The sequence below is a fragment of the Physeter macrocephalus genome, chromosome 1 (genome assembly GCF_002837175.3).
Source record: "Physeter macrocephalus isolate SW-GA chromosome 1, ASM283717v5, whole genome shotgun sequence".
NCBI classification, from domain to species: Eukaryota; Metazoa; Chordata; class Mammalia; order Artiodactyla; family Physeteridae; genus Physeter; species Physeter macrocephalus.
Genome location: NC_041214.2, coordinates 89,750,013 through 89,767,882, shown reverse-complemented (window position 1 = coordinate 89,767,882; position 17,870 = coordinate 89,750,013). Strand labels below are relative to the sequence as shown.

Here is a 17,870-nt window from a genome sequence, read left to right as displayed (position 1 = left end):
GCTCCACGGCATGTGGGATCTTCCCGGACCGGGGCACGAACCCGCGTCCCCTGCATCGGCAGGCGGGCTCTCAACCACTGCGCCACCAGGGAAGCCCGAGGCTTCCTCTTTTCTGTTCTCCCTGCATCCACTCGTGCTCTCCCTCGACTTCATGCTCACAGGAGCCAGAGTGATCTTCTTAAAATGTAATTCAGGTCACCTCACTCTTGGGCTGAACACCCTCCGACGGCTTTGCCGTCGTGCTGAGATAAAATCACACAAGGTCAGCAGGTCTGACCCTGTTAGCTCTCTGGCCTCTTCTCACTCCACTCCCCGTCCTAACCCACCAGACTGTTGCTTCTACATGCCCAGGCCCTTCCTGTCCTGGAGACAGGCACAGGGTGTCCCCGGGTGTAGTGGAGCCAGCCTTGCCGGCAGAGGAGGCAGCCAGTGCACATGCCCCAAGGCTGGGACGAGCTTGCCTGTTTCAGGATGGAGAGAAGGAAGGCCACGGTGACTGGGTCATGTGGGACCAGGAGAAGGCGGTGAGGAGGGCAGACTGTCTTCTAGGCCCCAGGAGGGGTGTTAAACAGAGGAGTGATGTGGAGAACAGACTGTGGGAAGCCAGGGCTAGTTGAGGGCCTGACCCGTGGTAAGGACTCATGGATTTGTGGAATACATGATTGCTTCAGATGTGAGAGTGGGAGGCAGGAAGAGGGGTGCGCGGTTGCAGCACTGTCTCTGTGACAGAGCTGTCCTCACACTCCTGGATCGGCAAGCCAACACCTCCCTCCTGCTTTACCCCCCAGCGCAGTAGGACACTGGACTGGGCAGTCTTCTCCAGGGGAGGGAGAGGGCAGAGGGGCTGCTGGTGGAGCAGAGAGGTCTGCATCCTTGCTATGGGGTGGGGTGTGGTCAGGGTCCATGGCTGGGGAGCTGCTGTGGCGGAATCTCTGGAGACAAGGGTTTGGATGCACGTTTCGGGAGTGTTCGCCTTTTGCTTATTGTGTTCCCGCTTCCCTTGTTGGCCCAGGAGCTGTCAGAGGGTGAGGATGCTTCTCCCTCATCAGGCCGGGGCCCCTCCTCCCTGATGTTTGTTTCCCCTGCCAGAGCAGGGACCCTCAGGCCAAAGATGCCTGGCTAGCCGTCAGTCAACAGTGAGGCCATGAGGTGACATTTTTAACTTAGGCTCAGGATAAAGTGCCAGCCTTCGGTACTTCCAAGCTGCATGGTTGTCTTTCCTTTTTAAATGTTTTTTCTTTTCCTGATTATAAGCGTTAATATATGTTTATCATATAACATTTGGAAGTTATAGAGAAGTAAAAGCAACAAATAAATTATCACCTATATTCCAACTACTAGAAGTGTATTAAAATATTAGCAATTGTTATTATTTCTCAATTACATGGAATATAAAGTTATCTAACTATATCTATCTAACTATCCATTTATCTATCTACATATCAATCCATGTGTATAGCCGTATGAATATCCAGAATAGATATTATTCCACTATATGGTAACATTTTTCTAGCTATGTCTTTATTGGATATGTAGACTGTTTTCAGTTTTTCATTGTCATAAATAATGCTGTGACTAAATATCTTTGTGCAAAGATTTTTGTATTTATATCTGATTATTTGCTGAATGTTAATTCCTGGATGTGGACAATTTTAAGATCCTTGGCAGTACTACCAAATGGCCCCTTTGAATTACACCAAATTATACTTTCACCAGCAGGTTGAGGAGAAGATGTTTCTGTGGGTGACTGACTGTGCAGGGCATCTGACAAGCAGGAAGTTTGGTGGACACTGCTGAGGGAAGTGGGTCTCTCCAGAGCAGGCTGGCAAGCTATCCACCACGCTGTGTCCAGGGAGCCTGCATCTGGGAAGGGAGGTAGCCTAGCACAGTGCCTTGGCTAAGTGACCAGATGGAAGGGAAATACAGTATTTTAGAAGGAACTAGAATACAGAATTGGGGATGGGGCAAGAGAATGCCACGGGGACTTTGCATCTTTCTAAATTAGAGTCATTTCATTGGCAATAATTGATCCCTTAAATTGTGGAGTACTGGGCAAAATTAGTGTTTTGTTTGGGGTCTATAGAGCACTTTGAGAATTCTCTTTACGTTCAGAAAATCCTACATCCTCAGGATTAGAAAGGACCTTAGAAGATCCATCTTTATTCACTAAATGATAAGCTTATGTCCAAAATAAGGAGGAAAAAGAAGACTCTCCATTTCATTTTAGGGCTCTCACTCTTTTGCCTCATCTCCCCTGGTTGATTTCCAGCCAGAGTCAGTAATTTCACTTTGTGCTCAGAAACTTTTGGTCTCTTTGTTCAGGGTGCAATGCAAGATGTGAGGTCGCCTTAGATTGGGAGATTATCTCACAAATCCAGATGCATCCAGCGAATGATGTGATGGCTGCAGCTCATAGACATAGGTATTCCTGGAAAGGTTCTAGAAACCGGTGAAGCAGTTTCACGACCATCACAGTGACAGAGCTGTAGTTGGGGGTAGAAATGGTGCTCCAGCAACTGGAGTGGCTAGAGGTGAAAACTGGCCCAAAAGGTCCGGGGTCAAGTTTTGGCTCTGCCACTTAGTCAGCATGTGACTTTGGGCATTTCACTTCCCCTCGGGCCTCCATTTCTTTATGAAATGATGGTCCATCCCATGCTAAAAGCTCCCTTTCTGAGAGGCCCCATCTTTATCCTGTGAACACCTCTCGACTTCCCTGATGCTGGTATAAAATGTGAGGAGGTTCAACACCAGGCTCCTTAGCTTGAGGTCCAGGAGCTTTCGGAGCCTGTGTGAGGGACAGGGAAGGGCCACACGAATGTGCACTTCTGAGCCCACTAGACCTGCAGCTCCTTGGGAGGAAGCAGTAGATTTTATCCCTCTTTGTGCCCTAGCGCCCAGCACAGGCCCTGTCCAGCCTGCGGCCACCGGGTGTCCAGCCACTGCCCGGGTACTACTGCAGAAGCACCTGTACCACCACGTGGTCGAGGGCTCCTGGTATAAGACCTCTTAAGGAGCCGGCAAGGCTACAGAGGCTGTTCAAAATGCACACACTGTTTTTGAGCTATATTTTGGTTTGGGGTACGTGAACTTCATGCCATGTGAGTGTGTGAGGAAAGCTGGCAGGTCACATGGTGTAGGAAGCAGGGAAGGCTCTGTGTTCCCAGTTCCTGGAGTTGTTGGGAGCGCTGGAGGGGAGGCTCTCAACTCACTGGAGACCCTGAATAACAGCAGGCCCCGCCTCTCTGGGCTGCTGGAGGCAAGGAGATGGATTTGATAAGTTTGACAAGTTTCTGCTCCGATGTCTTTGATAAGTTGGGAGACGAAGACCAGGGAGGAAGACGGGGCGAGGAGAAGAGGGCAGAGGCCAAGGTCAAGCTCTCCAGCTGGCCCTGCGCCATCCTGGGCATCTGAACTGAGGCGGTCGCATTGGAGGAAGGAGTCGCAAGGATACGGAAGAGGGACACCCGGTTGTAATCTGGTGGGATTTTTGTTCTTTGGGCAAGGTCGTGACTAGTGATTACCATATGTTAGGCTAGTATTGAAAACCACTCCATTTTCCTTCCCCGGGTGGTAGGAGGAGATGGAAGCAGCTTCAACGTGGGGATGAGTGTCACTCCTGTGGCCTCTGGGGCCACCAGGACGTTTGTTGATGCCATGGGTGAGACTTTCTGGGATCATCTTTTGCCGGGTGTGGATGAGAGCCCTCCTGGCTTTGCACTCACAGACCTGGGGAGGTCCTGGCTGGGGGGGTCAGATAGCCTCAATCCAAATCCTAACAGTGCCACTGGCCAGCTGTGGGACCCTGGTAGGCTATTCAGCCTCTCTGCGCCTTCAGGTTCTCATCTGTCAAATGGGCTAATAATAGGCCCCTGCTCAGGGAATATAGTGTCGTAATCCCCTGTGGAGCAGATTGCGAGGTGCCTGGGCAGGAGAGCTCTGTAAATACTGGCCACAATGACTCTCCTGAAACCAATGTCTATTAACACTGACCATTGTATTGGTGACAACGCACCCTTCACCTCCAGGCTCATTGGCCAGGGGACAAGTTCTGAATGCAGAGGGCTCAAGGCCACTTTCCAAGGACCTCTGTTACCTAGTCCGCTCTCACCCTGGACCCCTGCCAACTTCACCTGTGGTCTTCTAGCACTCTCTCTCTCTCCTTAGCTTCAGAGAAAAGAGCAAGATTTGAAGTCAGAAAAACTCAGTGCCACAGCCCTTGCCTATAATCATCTGAGGAGGCCCAGTTAACACTCGTGAAACAATTAGGATTCAACAAAAACAGAATATGAGGTATATGTGACTCCAAAATAATAAGCCTTTGAAAATCAGTCATAGTTGGACCTCTATGGCCAATGAGTGTTCTCCTCCAGGTCAGAACCTTTGGAGGTTATTGACACGCCTCCAAAGTGTTTGAAGGAGTTGGGAGCTACCTTTAGAACCAGTGTGTGGGGCACAAGCGACTCACTGCTGAGTTTTTGCAGTTAAACCTCCTCCTGGATCCAAAATGTGTTCACTCATCTTGATCGCCTTCATCAGTCACTAGATTGAGCTTTGAATTTGTGTCTGTGTCCAAAATAATCTAAACGCCTTATCAAAGGATGAAACAATTGTCGTTATCCAGGAAACTCAAGAGAATAATATTCTGCAGGCTCTATTGAAAATTAGAGATTTTTAGAAAACAGCTCGGGCAGTGACAGCGTTGTTGGAATAAGTGTGGTCTTGGTGGGACCTCCTTGAAGGGGATCAGACTCACTGGGTAGGTGAATTCTTGTGGTTTGCTGGGAATTATTTATAGTATAGTTGTGCCTTGTGGTAATGGAATGCCGCTGGCAGAGCTGGGAAGACAGATGCCTGTGGTGGCTCAAGGGCTCTGATGGGGTCAGAGGACTTCTGCTCTTAACCCCTTTGCTTTCTAGGTATGTGGTACTGGGCAGCTGCCTAACATCTCTGGGTCTTCCTTCCCTTATGTTAAAAATGAAGATGATAATGTCTATTCTGCTTCCTTAACAAGGCTTTTGAGGAGAAGCAGATATAATTATGACTGTGAAAACACGTTTAAATGTAGACATAGCAAGTAATGAGTTATAATACAATGAACTGACTGTGACCTTGGGCAAGCCGTTTCAGCTCTGAGCCAACTTCCATATCTGTAAAATGGAGAGGATAATACCAGTTGTATCCACCTCACAGTGTTGTTGTAGGGGTGAAGTGAATCAATCCACATGGACGAGCTTTGTAAACATGCATGTGCTGTGTATGGGTTAGTCATTAATGCTCCCCTGGAACACATCGGGCAGTATCATTACTGTAAGTGAGGTGGGGCTCTATGGAGAAGGTAGATGCAGGAGGTGAGAAGAAAGTGGGAGAACATTCTAGGAAATCTCAGTGGCCTTTTTCAAGCCTCCTTCTCTTTGTCCTCTCAGCTGGCACTGGCTAAATAGCTCCTTCCCATCTCTGCCCCTCCCACCAAATGGGAAGTTCCTCACAGCTCTGCCCTTGGCCTTCTCCCTCCAGCTCAGTGAAGTGAACATTTATTGAGCATCTCCACTTATTGAGCCACAGTCTCTCATAAGGGACACAGAAATGGGATCATGTAAGATATAATTGTATAACAAGGTGAAACAGTAGTGTTGAGGGAGAGAGTTGTCTCTGGGAAGGCTTCCTGGAGGTGGTGGCCTCTGAGCTGCGCGTGAGAAATGAGTCAGATTTTGCCAGAAGGCCAAGGGGAAGCAAGCAGGGCACTCTAGGTAGGAGGACTGCAGGAAGGAAGGCATGGAGGGAAGACAGCAGGGCTTCACCTATTTTCTCTGAGGGGAGATCCTCCTCTTTCTTCTCTGCAGAAACCCAGTTCCAAGCCTTCAGCCAGCAGTCAGACATTGACACCTTCATTTATCCTGCTTCACTTTCAACAGCACAGATAGTGGTTATAAACGCAGACATATAACCTTTCCTCCCCTAGACCCGACCACCCTTTGCCTGATAACGGTCCTATTAATCTCTCCATTGCACATTCAAAACCTCCATCATCTTTGTCTCATTGCCTTTTCTCACTCACAGGTAATAAGGGTGGACTCTTCCCTCCCTTCTTTCCTCCCATCCTCACTTCCTCCCTTTCTTCCTTCCTCCTCCTAAATCCCATCACTTGTTAATCAGATGGAATTAAGTACACATAATTCCATTTGGACAGTGGGCCACCTAGGCTGTCAAGGTGTGTCACCCCATTTGGGTTGTGAAGCCGCAGTGTGGACCCCGGAGTCCCTTGGAGGTCATCCTGGAAGCACACCAGGAGGTCCTCCTCAGCCCTTTCCTGCTTTCCCTTTCAGAAGCTGTCTTTGTTTTGCTCCATCCTTTCCTATCCTTCATTCTTTATTTCTGTCTTTTTAAATTGGTCTTTGGAGTCAGACAGACCTGGGTTGATACCAAGTGCTACTGTTTGCCTTGCAACCTTGGCCAATTTACTTATCTCACTATACCTCAGTGTCCTTATCAGAAAATAGGGATAATAATGGTGCCTACCTCCCAGGATTGCCAAGAGGATTAACTGGGACAGTCCCTGTGAAATGCTGAGCACGTGCCTGCAGGGAGCAAGTACTCCCCTCATTTGGGCTGCCATAATAATAGCCAATCATTACCCTACTCTGGTGGGCATCTTTATAAAAAACATTCTCCCTAGCTTTATTTCTCCCTCCCTCTGTAAGTTTTTCCCTTTTGTTTTATTTCTCTTTTCAGCCCCCTTCCTTTCTTCTCCCTCTATTTTATCTTTTTTCTTCACTGGCTATGGCATACAACTGATTTTTTAAATATTGGTTATTTTTGAATCTAGTGTCATGTTTCCCAATCTTAATTTTAAAAGGCTATATCAGTAAACCTTTAATGTATCTTCTGAAATAGATTTTACTTAAGCCCCTGCAGGCTCCTGGCGTTCCCACGCTGAGCCCCCCCCACCCCAACCCCCGTCCCCCGTCCCTTGAGAGGCAGTGACCTTGGCGACCACCTTCCTCCCCTTCCCCAGTCCAGGCCTCAACATCGGTCCAATGTGTACATTTTTTAATGCTGTAAACTTTCCAGACAAATGATGCTTCTCTGGTTTCCTTAAAGTCCTGGGCCACTTCTCACAAGTCAGTGGAGTAAATGGACCCCCAGAATGTGTAAAGGCACCGGTGTCTGGCTCAGTTCGCCCGCCGCCCCGGTAGCGGTGCTTCCTGCCCCCTTCCCACGCCTCTCCCCCTTCCTCCTCGGAACCAGGATGTTTTCCTTGCCTCTTTATTGTTTCACTAACCTGGCAGGCCTCCTTTGGTGGAGCCCTGCCACCAGGCTTCCTCTTTGGGTGTGAGCGAATGTCAGGGTGACCTCGCGGGAGGCAGGGAGGCTGGCTCCCCCCAACCCCGACCTTCACCTCTGGCGCCGCTTGCTTTGGCCTCTTTCTCAAAACTGCCTCTTTGCTAAGGAGCCTCTTCTTCAGCCCCTCCATGGGTGTTTATTTTTCAGAGGGTAAGAGGGGGAAAGAAAACCGAGGCACAAGGTATAGGCCCCCAACAGAAAGCCTTTTTGTTTACTTGTTTAATTGAATGGGAATCTTCTGACCTTTGACCCTAGGGCTGTTTCTCAAGGTCCTTTTTTCCCCTTAAACCTATAGAATCATTTTTAAAGCAAGGAGCATGAGGTCACACCAAGGTCCTTCATCTTTCATTCCTGCCTGGATAGGCAGCCTCTTTCCTTAGTGCCCCTGAGGCCGCCTCAGGGGTGATTCCCTTTCTGGAAGCCTGACCCGAGACCCAGGGGCTCCAGGTCGGCCGACTCTGGGTCACGGCTCAGCCTTTGTCCTGGAGGATGGTCATCTGGACAAAAGCTGAATCTCTCACGGGGAGGGGAGGATAATGTGCCTTGTAAACTTCATGCTTTTCATTACGAGGGGCTGTTCCAGGGGAATCTTTTTAAAAATCACATCATCGGAGTTTAAGTCCAAACACTTCTCGATGTGTATGTTTTTTCTTGGGGCCGCTCCTTTCAGGGTAAGAACAAGGAAGGAAACGAAACTCCCCGAGAGCCCTGGACAGTCCAGATCGAGAGCTGAGTCTTTTGTTCACACAAACTCATTTGGCTCCTAAATGTCCTCCACCCAGAATCATTACATCCGCAGCAGCGTTTCAAAACACTGCCCAGAGTGGCCGAGCTGAGTAGGCGGCTGCCTTTCTGGTGAGATTGCAGCCACCCTCCCCCCAAGCGCCCAAGGTTCCTGCCTGCCCCAAAATATCCTGCCGCTGGCCATCTGGCCTGAAATCCCCCTCATTTGGAGGATTCCTGAGGTGCAGACAGTGAGGCCATGAGGGCTCTGCTATGGAAGGCCGGGGGTGTTTGGAGGAGGGGGAGGCAGCTGGGGAAGGGAGGATGGGATTCTGGCCTTAGCCCTGCACCTTCCAGACTCCCCGGGCGCCCCCTCTGCCTTGCTGGGCCACTCCCTACACTCCAGCAGCATCACAGGGATTTATTTCCATGGTTCGGCTCTCTTGGAAGCAGGAAGCTCCTTGGAGCAGATTCCACCATGTCTTGTGTGTGGTTTGATGCTCAGTAAATATATGTATTTTCTATGGTGGTAAAATATATGTAACGTAACATTTACCATTTTTACCACTTTAAGTGTACAATTCACTGGCATTGATTACGTTCACAATGTTATACAAGCATCACCACCACCCATTTCCAGAACTTTTTCATTTTCCAAGTAGAAACTCATTAAGTGATAATTCCCCATTCCTCCCTCCCTCCAGCCCCTGCTAACCTCTCTTCTACTTTCTGTCTCTATGACTTTACCTATTCTAGGTACCTCAGATAAGTGGAATTATGTAATATTTTTCCTTTTGCGTTTGGCTCATTTCACTTACCATGATGTTTTCAAGGTTCACCCATGTTGTAACATGTGTCGGAATTTCCTTCCCTTGTAAGGCTGAATAATATTCCATTGTATGCATATACCACATTTTGTTTATCCATCTACCGGTTGACGGGCACTTGGGTTGCTTCCACTTTTTGGCTATTGTGAATAATGCTGCTATGAACATGGGTATACAAGTATCTGATTCCCTGCTGTCAGTTCTTTTGTATATATATGCCTAGCAGTGGAATTGCCGGAACATCTGGTAATTCTATGTCTCAGTTTTTGAGGAACCACCAAAATGTTTTCCACAGTAACTGCATCATTTTATATTCCCACCAGCAAAGCACTAAGGTTCCAATTTCTCCACATCCTTGCTAACACTTCTTATTTTTCATTTCTTTGATAATAGCTATCCTAATGAGTGTGAAAGTGAACATTTAAAAAAATTTATAAATGCTGCTCACTGACCACATTGTGGATTTGGAACTGTTACTACCCCTTTGGGCCCCAGTCCTGTCATGTGAGGGTCAGAGTAGTTGGTTGCTGGCGTCCCTAAGGACAGAGGTCGCCTCTGGAGAGGGATGGGGGCACCACAGACAACCCAGCCGATTTCCCAACTCTGCCCAGAATGAATGATGCAAAGCCCTGTGGGTGCTAGCTAGCGAAGCAGGCCACACACACCATACATTAGTTTGGGAAGAGCTGGCTGAGCTTCTCTCTTGGTCCATACTGGTGTTCATGTGGGTGTGTTAATTAGGAAAGACACTGGAATGAAAGAGCTGGCCTCTAGTCTCTGCCCTGCCACTTATTTTCTGGGTTGTTCTGGGCAAATGACCTCAGTACTGAGCCTCAGTCAGTTTTTTCTTCTATAAAATGGGGCAAGAATTCCTATCCTACCTGCCACTCAGAATGTCAGGATCTAACAGGATAACTTAGCCCCCCCGAAATTATCCTGTAAAAAGTGCTTTGCAGATTGTGAACGTGTGGGATTTCTTAAGTTCATCTCTGAGAATAGGAGCCTAATTTCCTTCTCCCTTAAAGTTCCTGTGAACAGTATCCTCCTCCTCTTGTGGTTTCCACATCCATCACACCAAAGGGATTAAAAAGAAAGCCGGCGGGCGGGGGGGGCGGGGTTGCAGTCTCTCTATCTTTTTGAAGTCTCTTTTCTTCCCTCCCTGTGTGAGCAATTGAATTTTAGGAAAATCTTTTAAAATTACAAAGAAACCTGCTATCATAGTTCTAAGATACAACCATGCAGATTCAAGGCACCCAGCTCCACAGCGCTCTGAAGAGTTTCCCAAGTTGAGGATCCCAGGAAAGCTCCAAGGGGTGGGGGGACAGGAATGGGGAATTCCACAGCTAGGGGTCAGTGTCTTACTGACCTTCCAGAACCTCTCCCTCGTGAACCTTAACCCCTAGCCATCTGACCTTCATCTTCCATCTTCCAAGCGACACTCGGGCAAGTCCTGGCGACTTTGGTTGACTCATCTCTGGACTTTTTGCAGGCCTGGTGTCCATGGCCTCTCTCTGCTGTATCTCTGCATGCACAGCCTTCCTGACTCCTACTTTTAATGTCATCCTATCCTTCCCTTGTCATCCGTGTGTCTTTCACTGGCTCCTTTCCTCCCGCCAAATTCAAGTTTTCCCCTTCAATTCAGTCCTTGACCCCCTACTTTCCCCTTCATCTGCCACCTCTTTGTCCTTCCTCCTGATCAGTAGCCCACATCTTAACTAACTGCCCGTCAGACATTTCCACCTGGAAGTTATAACATCACCCCAAACTTCATATTTTGAAAACAGACTTTTCTTCTCCCATAAATTCATTCTCCATCCAGGCACTACTTCTTTGTTCTCATTCTTTTCATTCCCCGTGAAATTCATCTCTGAGTTAGAAGCTAATTTAGAAGTCCTGTTGCTCAGTCTTCCAGCTAATAACATGCAGCTGCTGTCAAGCCAAGTCTGTCCGATTCCAAAGCCCACGTGATAGGCACCATCTCGTTCCTCTTAGAAACAGGGAGTGCAGTTGGGTTTAAGGCTGAAGTTTGGAGGCTGGTGAGACTTTCTTTGGCCCTGCTCATTGGTTAGTGCCTTGGGGGCCCCGTGTCACCGAATAAGTGGGGGTGTGATGGAAGGGGACCTGGGTTCAGATTCTTTTCTCCCTGCTGTTGAGCCTGTGACCTTGAACAATCAATCTTTCTGCCCCTCAGTCTCTCCATGTGCCATGACACCTACTTGACCAGCTGTCACGTGCATCAAATGAGATAACACAGGTGAAAACACTTAGCACTGGGTAGTGAGATCTGAATCTAAATGGAGGGAAACGAAAATAAAGCGCTTGTGCTTCAACACTGTGCCCCAGAATCGAGAGTGTAGCTGGCGGCATTTGACATGGGGCCGCGGCAGCGGTAGATGGTGCAGCATGGGGGCGGCTGGGCCGCCGGGAAGAAATTGCCTCTTTGGATGACGGCACACTCCCCGCAAACACCCACTACACTGCTCAGGAACAGTGCAAGCTGAAAAACCCCAAATCATGGGGTGGGTGGGGAGGAGTTGACTCTGTAGCAGCTGCTAATTAGGACATCCTACTCCTGGGCCGAGCTAGCATCCCTGATGTTGTTGGTTCACAAACAGATGTTTTGGAACATTAAGACATTACAGAAGTGGAAGTTGTCAACTTGGGGAAAAAAAAAAAAAAAAACAGGCAAAGCAGTAAAACTCTCTTGTTAATTTAATCTCCATTCATGGTACAAGGGAAAGTGATGGCCTGACACAGGGGGCTGAGTGCAGAGGGAAGGATGGTATTTCCAGCTCAAAAGACACCTGGGAAATTGGGACATCTGAACTCCAGTATGAGGCTGGTCGGTGTGGCTCAGTTGCCACGGGATGTGAGTGGGGCTTGAGCAATCGCCTCTGACCCTCGGGGGAGAGGGATGGATGAGGTGAGGAGTGCCAGCCTCCCCTGAGCCTCGGGACGCCCCTTCCTAACCCCCAAGGCTGGCCCTGAGTGTCTGGTGGCACACAGCCTCTTCTCCTCACTGCCCAGCTGGCCCAGGCTCCGCAGCCTGAGGCATACCTTCTCCTTTCTCTAGGGCCAATTCTCTTCTCCACAAAGAGGAAGAGCAGGTTCCCCGATACCTTCCCCTGCATGTGGTGGGTCCCTGTCCAGTCCCGTGCACTTTACTCTGAATTGCTCTCCCACTCAGGGTTTACACCTGTGCTGAATAGAGAGCCATACCACAAATGAAATTCAACCACAGGAGCCCTAAACAACTCAGGGCTTCTGCAAGGACTCGTCCTTGGACTTCAGTAAATATTTTAGCGTTTGACTCATTGTTCTTCCTGAGATACAGCCTGGAATGGTGTAAAGCACTTGATGTTCACAATCAAACAAGACCTTGAACGGCAGAGAGTGTGGCCTGGGGTGCTGCCTGCCCCAGCCTGCGTGGTTTGTTAATCCCTTTTCTGAGGAACAGTTCATACGCAATCAAAGGAGTAGAGGCACATCCAGAGCTAAACAGGGGGCGGTGGGATACTGTTCTTCTGGAATCCCAGGCTAGTGACATCAGGGGCTTGTCTTGTAAAATTTAATTTTTATTTTTATCAAACTTATGCATGGTTTAAAGATCAAATATGTTTTATAAGGCTATTATAAAAACCCTGACCACTCCTACCATTGTCATTTTCTGCTTCCCACTTTCAGCCCTTTCAACTGATTCTTTTAGGAATTATGTCCATATCTCTAAATAACATGCTTATGTTACTCTTTATTGGTTTTTTTTTTTTTTTTTGGTTTTGGTTTCAGGCAATGTTCATTGATTTCTCTCAATGGAAATTTTATATCATTCCAAGCTCTACCACTTTTATACTTTAGGGTCAGCTTGAGGAACTTTAAAGTGCATTTCTGACACAGCTTAAAGTTACCTTCTCCAATACAACATGATTCTGATCATCCCCTTCCAACTTATGTGCTATTGTTATCCAGGATTCGCTCTTGTTTTCATTCTTTTTTTTGTTTAATTTAATTTTATTTATTTTTGGCTGTGTTGGGTCTTCATTGCTGTGCGTGGACTTTAGTTGTGGCGAGCAGCGGGCTACTCTTTTTGTTGCGGTGCTTGGGCTTCTCATTGTGGTGGCTTCTCTTTTTGCGGAGCACGGGCTCTAGGCACGTGGGCTTCAGTAGTTGCGGTACGTGGCCTCAGTAGTTGTGGCTTGCAGGCTTCAGTAGTTGTGGCTCGCGGGGTCTAGAGCGCAGGCTCAGTAGTTGTGGCACACGGGCTTAGTTGCTCTGTGGCATGTGGGATCTTCCTGGACCAGGGCTTGAACCCATGTCCCCTGCATTGGCAGGCGGATTCTTAACCACTGCACCACCAGGGAAGTCCGCCATTACCTTTTTGAATATAGCCATTTCTCCTTTTTCTCATTTCTCCTCCTAGAACTCCTATTAGATATATGTTGGACTTTCTCACTCTATCTTCCTTGTCTCTTCACCTCTTTTTCATAGTTTCTATATTTTCATATCATCTCAGCATCTTGTCATCTGTCTTGTAATTCTTAATTCTCTTTTCAGCCGTATCTAATCTGCTGTTAAGTTTCCTAATTTTAATTATTATTATTTTTTCAATTCTAGAATTTCCATTCAGATTTCTTTCAAATTTTTTGGCCATTATGTATAGTGTCTTTTTCTCTCATTTTCAATTTCTTCTTATTTCTTTTCATGGAGTTTTGTATACTTACATTCTTTGTCTGATAATTCTAGTAGTTGAAGTCTTTGCTTGTCTAGTTTGCTGACTTTTGCCTACAGATGCCTTTTTCTTGTTTATTTTGTGATTTTTTTTTACTGTGATCTCTTATTCCTTAGGATTTTATCAGTAAATAATAAAATTGGATAGAAGGTATGTTTATCTAGAGAGAGAATTCACATTTGTTTCTGCCAAGTACCCAGAGGCACTGTATATCAGGACCACTTTTCCTCCCCAGTAACAGAATATGCGTGTGTGTGTGTGTGTGTGTGTGTGTGTGTGTGTGTGTGTGTGTGTGTGTGGTTTGAGATATAATTTATATACCATAAAATTCAGCCTTTTAAAGTACAGGCATACCTCAGAGATATTGTGGGTTCAATTCCAGACTACTGCAATAAAGTGAATATCACAATAAAGCAAGTCACATGAAATTTTTGGTTTCCTAGTGCATATAAAAGTTATGTTTACACCATACTGTAGTATGTTAAGTATGCAATAGCATTATGTCTAAAAGATACAATGTACATATCTTAGTTAAAAATAATGCTGTTGGTACCAATAGACTTGCTTGATACAGGGTTACCACAAACTTTGAATTTGTAAAAAATGCAGTATCTGTGAGGCACAATAAAATGAGGTATGCCTGTATATAATTCACTGGCTTTTAGTGTATTCACAAGGTTCAGGACTACTTTTATAAAAATTTTAATTTTATTGGTGTATAGTTGATTTACAGTGTTGTTAGTTTCAGGTGTACAGCAAAGTGATTCAGTTATACATATACATATATTCATTCTTTTTTAGATTCTTTTCTCTTATAGGTTATCACAGAATATTGAATTGAGTTCCCTGTGCTATACAGTTGTCCTTGCTGGTTACCTATCTTATACATAGCAGTGTGTGTATGTTCATCCCAAGCTCCTGATTTATCCCTCCTCCCTACATTTCCCCTTTGACAACCATAAGTTTGTTTTTGATATCTGTAAGACTGTTTGTTTAGTAAATAAGTACATTTGTATTATTATTATTTTTTTTAACATCTTTATTGGAGTACAACTGTTTTACAATGGTGTGTTAGTTTCTGCTTTACAACAAAGTGAATCAGTTATACATATACATATGTTCCCATATCTCTTCCCTCTTGCGTCTCCCTCCCTCCCACCCTCCCTATCCCACCCCTCTAGGTGGTCACAAAGCACAGAGGCATTTGTATTATTTTTAAAATTAGATTCCAGGGAGGATCCCACGTGCCGCGGAGCGGCTGGGCCCGTGAGCCATGGCCGCTGAGCCTGCGCGTCCGGAGCCTGTGCTCCGCGACGGGAGAGGCCACAACAGAGGGAGGCCCGCATAACAAAAAAAAAAAAAAAAAAAAAAAAAAAAAAAAATTAGATTCCAGGACTTCCCTGGCTATCCAGTGGTTAAGACTCTGCACTTCCAATGCAGCGGAGGCAGGTTCGATCCCTGGTTGGGGAACTAAGATCCCACATGCTGTGAGGGATGACCAAAAAAAAAATTAGATTCCACATATAGTGATATCATATGATATTTGTCTTTCTCTCTCTGACTTACTTCACTTAGTATGGTAATCTCTATCCATGGCCCACGGGCCCAGCCGCTCCGCGGCATGTGGGATCTTCCCGGACCGGGACACGAACCCCTGTCCCCTGCATCGGCAGGCGGGCTCTCAACCACTGTGCCACCAGGGAAGCCCAGGACCACTTTTAAACACACCCTTGGCTTGAGGTTTAGACCACACAGGTATTGTGACTATGTGCTGCACCCCCGTATGAGGGCTAGCTTTATGGTTATAAATTCTTGAGTGAGAGTTATTTTTCCAGATTTCCTTGCTGTCCTCTTCTGCAGGGCAGGTTTGTTTCTATTTGCCTTACATCCAAGGTATAGCCCTGGTCCTAACTTCATATAGGAGTTTCCTCTCAGACTCCCTCCTTAAGAATTTTGTCTCTTATCTCCTGCATCCTTGTGGCCATCAGAACAGAAGTTCAAGGTCACAAATATTGAACAGGTGCCCCAGGGCAGCTGCCAGCTTCAGAGTTACCTCAACTCTCTGAATTCCAACTCTCAGTTCATTTTTGACCTCACAAGATTTGTGTGCCAACTCAGCAATGCATTTAGAAGTTTTTTTTTTTTTTAAAAAAACCATTTTATTCAGCATTTTTAGTTGTTGTCAGTGGCAGGGTTATTCAGGATACTGCAGGACTATTGTCTACCTTTTAGTTTTGTTTATAGCATGCATTTTCCCTGCCTTCCATTTTTAGTCAACCCTCCAGGGAGACAGCATGGTTCAGTGCTAACCATGTCCTTTCTTCATGTGGCCATTCTTTTCCTTTTGAAGACTGGAATTCCTTGAGCTGACTGGATCTTGGGATATCCATCCTTTGTTCCCTGAAGAAGGGGACGTGGCTGCTTCCACAGGCCCAGCCATGCTCACCATTGGCCAAGTCTCACGCTCATTTTGAGGCTGTAATAGAGCTAAATCCATTTCCTTCCCTTTGCTCATGGCTTACCAGTTTTGGCGCATGGGTTTTAAGTCCCTTCTGCCTCCCCACATCACTTTTTTTCTGGCTTCTTTTGAGAATAACTTTTCTCATTGTGCCAAGTTGACCAAGAGGGTAGGGAAGGCACCCTCAAATCCTTTCCCTTCCTCTTTGGAGGCCAGCTTGCCTTTGCAGCTCAGAGAGGAAGAACAAAGGTTACCTGCTGTGTGGGTCACTCACTGCTGTCCATAACCCCAGAGTCCCAAGTTGAACTTGTGGACTTGGTGGCTGCCCCAGAAACACCCCTCCACATCCCATTTCTAGCTGATTGTGGACCTTGCCTGTCTGGGCCTGGGCTCCAGAGGAGCCCAGATGCCTAGGAAGCTCCCTCCCCCTTAGGAAGCTTCTGTTAATTATCACTTACAGGAAACAGAATAGGAAGCATGAAAACAGTAATTCTCAAGGGGCTTGGGGAGGAAATGATTCCCTTAGGAAAGTTTGTCAGAATCTCTTTACGGAAGAATTTATAATCACCACCCCTCCAACTCCAGTAAGTGAGCCACTGCTTCAGGTTGGAGTGGACCAGCCTGAGGACAGTGTTGAGAACCATTACTCTAGAATTGCACTGTCCATATAGCAGCCACTAGCCACATGTGGCTAGCGTGCTTTTGAGGTGTGGCCAGCAGAATACTCTCTGGATTTTAAAGGTTTAATACCAAAAAAAAATGCAAAATATCTCAGTAATTTTTATATCAATTACATATTGAACTACCATTTTGAATATGTTGGAGTAAATAAAATATTTATTAAAGTTAATTTCACCCGTTTCTTTTTACTTTAAAAAATGTGGCTACTACAGAATTTAAAGTGACCTGTGTGGCTTGCATTTGTGGCTTACTTTATACATCTCTTGGACAGGGCTGACCTAGAAGATAACTTGCTCCTTTGGGATTGTGTGTGTGTGTGTGCGCAGCCATGCGTGTATGATATTTTGAGTTGAACTGTAGGTTCTGCCTGCAGCCTTTACTGGTCCGATGATTGGCCATTTTTGCCTGACTCGTATAGATAGAAGTGACTTCATTCATCCCTGCAGAGCTTTCTCAACAGCCCTGATCCTAAGCAGAAAGAAGAATATCATTCCCAAATAGGAAAATAAAAACGGGTTTTTTTCAAGGACCCATGTGATCAGCAGTAACTTCAAATTGGTCTCTTTCTATCAATTTTCATCACTTATTCCACTTATTATAAAATTTAACCCTATATAGTGTTGTTGCTTCATAATTTCTTCCTCTGGATTGCAAGAATAATTGCTGTTGGAAAAAAGAAAGGTGAGATCATTCTCCTTGAATCCACTTCTCCACTGATATATCTGCTCATATACCTTTTCTGAAGGTTTACTTCTCTTTTCAGAAGGCAACAAGTCCTCACTGATCCATTTTCCTATTGTTTCAGCTGCTGTAAAAAACCACTGGCTAGAAAGCAACACTGAACAACCCCACACAGAAAATATTACCTTTGATCAGAATCAAGTGGACTTTTCGACAGTGGTCTCCAAAGAGGATGCGATGGTTCAGACCCCCAGGAAGAGCCACGCTTCTTCAGATGCTCCAGGAAACTTCACTCCACAAACTGAAACAGCAGCTACAGGAAGAAGTGACTCCTCAAGGAGGACAGATTTCACCATTTCCCCTGTTGGGCCTGAGAGAGCAGCCGCTCTGACTTCCCAGAGCAGCACCTTAGGTGAGTTTATGCTGATGACAC

The 17,870-nt window shown here is 46.4% G+C and overlaps 1 protein-coding gene across 6 annotated transcripts in view; it reads left to right on the top strand.

The window, feature by feature from the left end:
* Positions 1-17,870, top strand: part of HEG1 (heart development protein with EGF like domains 1) — a 104,972-nt gene that overhangs the window by 29,272 nt on the left and 57,830 nt on the right. For 5 of the 6 annotated variants that reach the window (XM_055084854.1, XM_055084849.1, XM_028492921.1 and 2 more), the window contains exon 2: positions 17,562-17,849. In XM_055084854.1, the coding sequence (XP_054940829.1) occupies positions 17,675-17,849 (175 nt within the window). In that variant the 5' untranslated portion in view covers positions 17,562-17,674. Of the gene's footprint in view, positions 1-17,348; positions 17,438-17,561; positions 17,850-17,870 lie in introns of those variants that run through there. The other variant, XM_055084857.1, reaches the window with a different exon arrangement.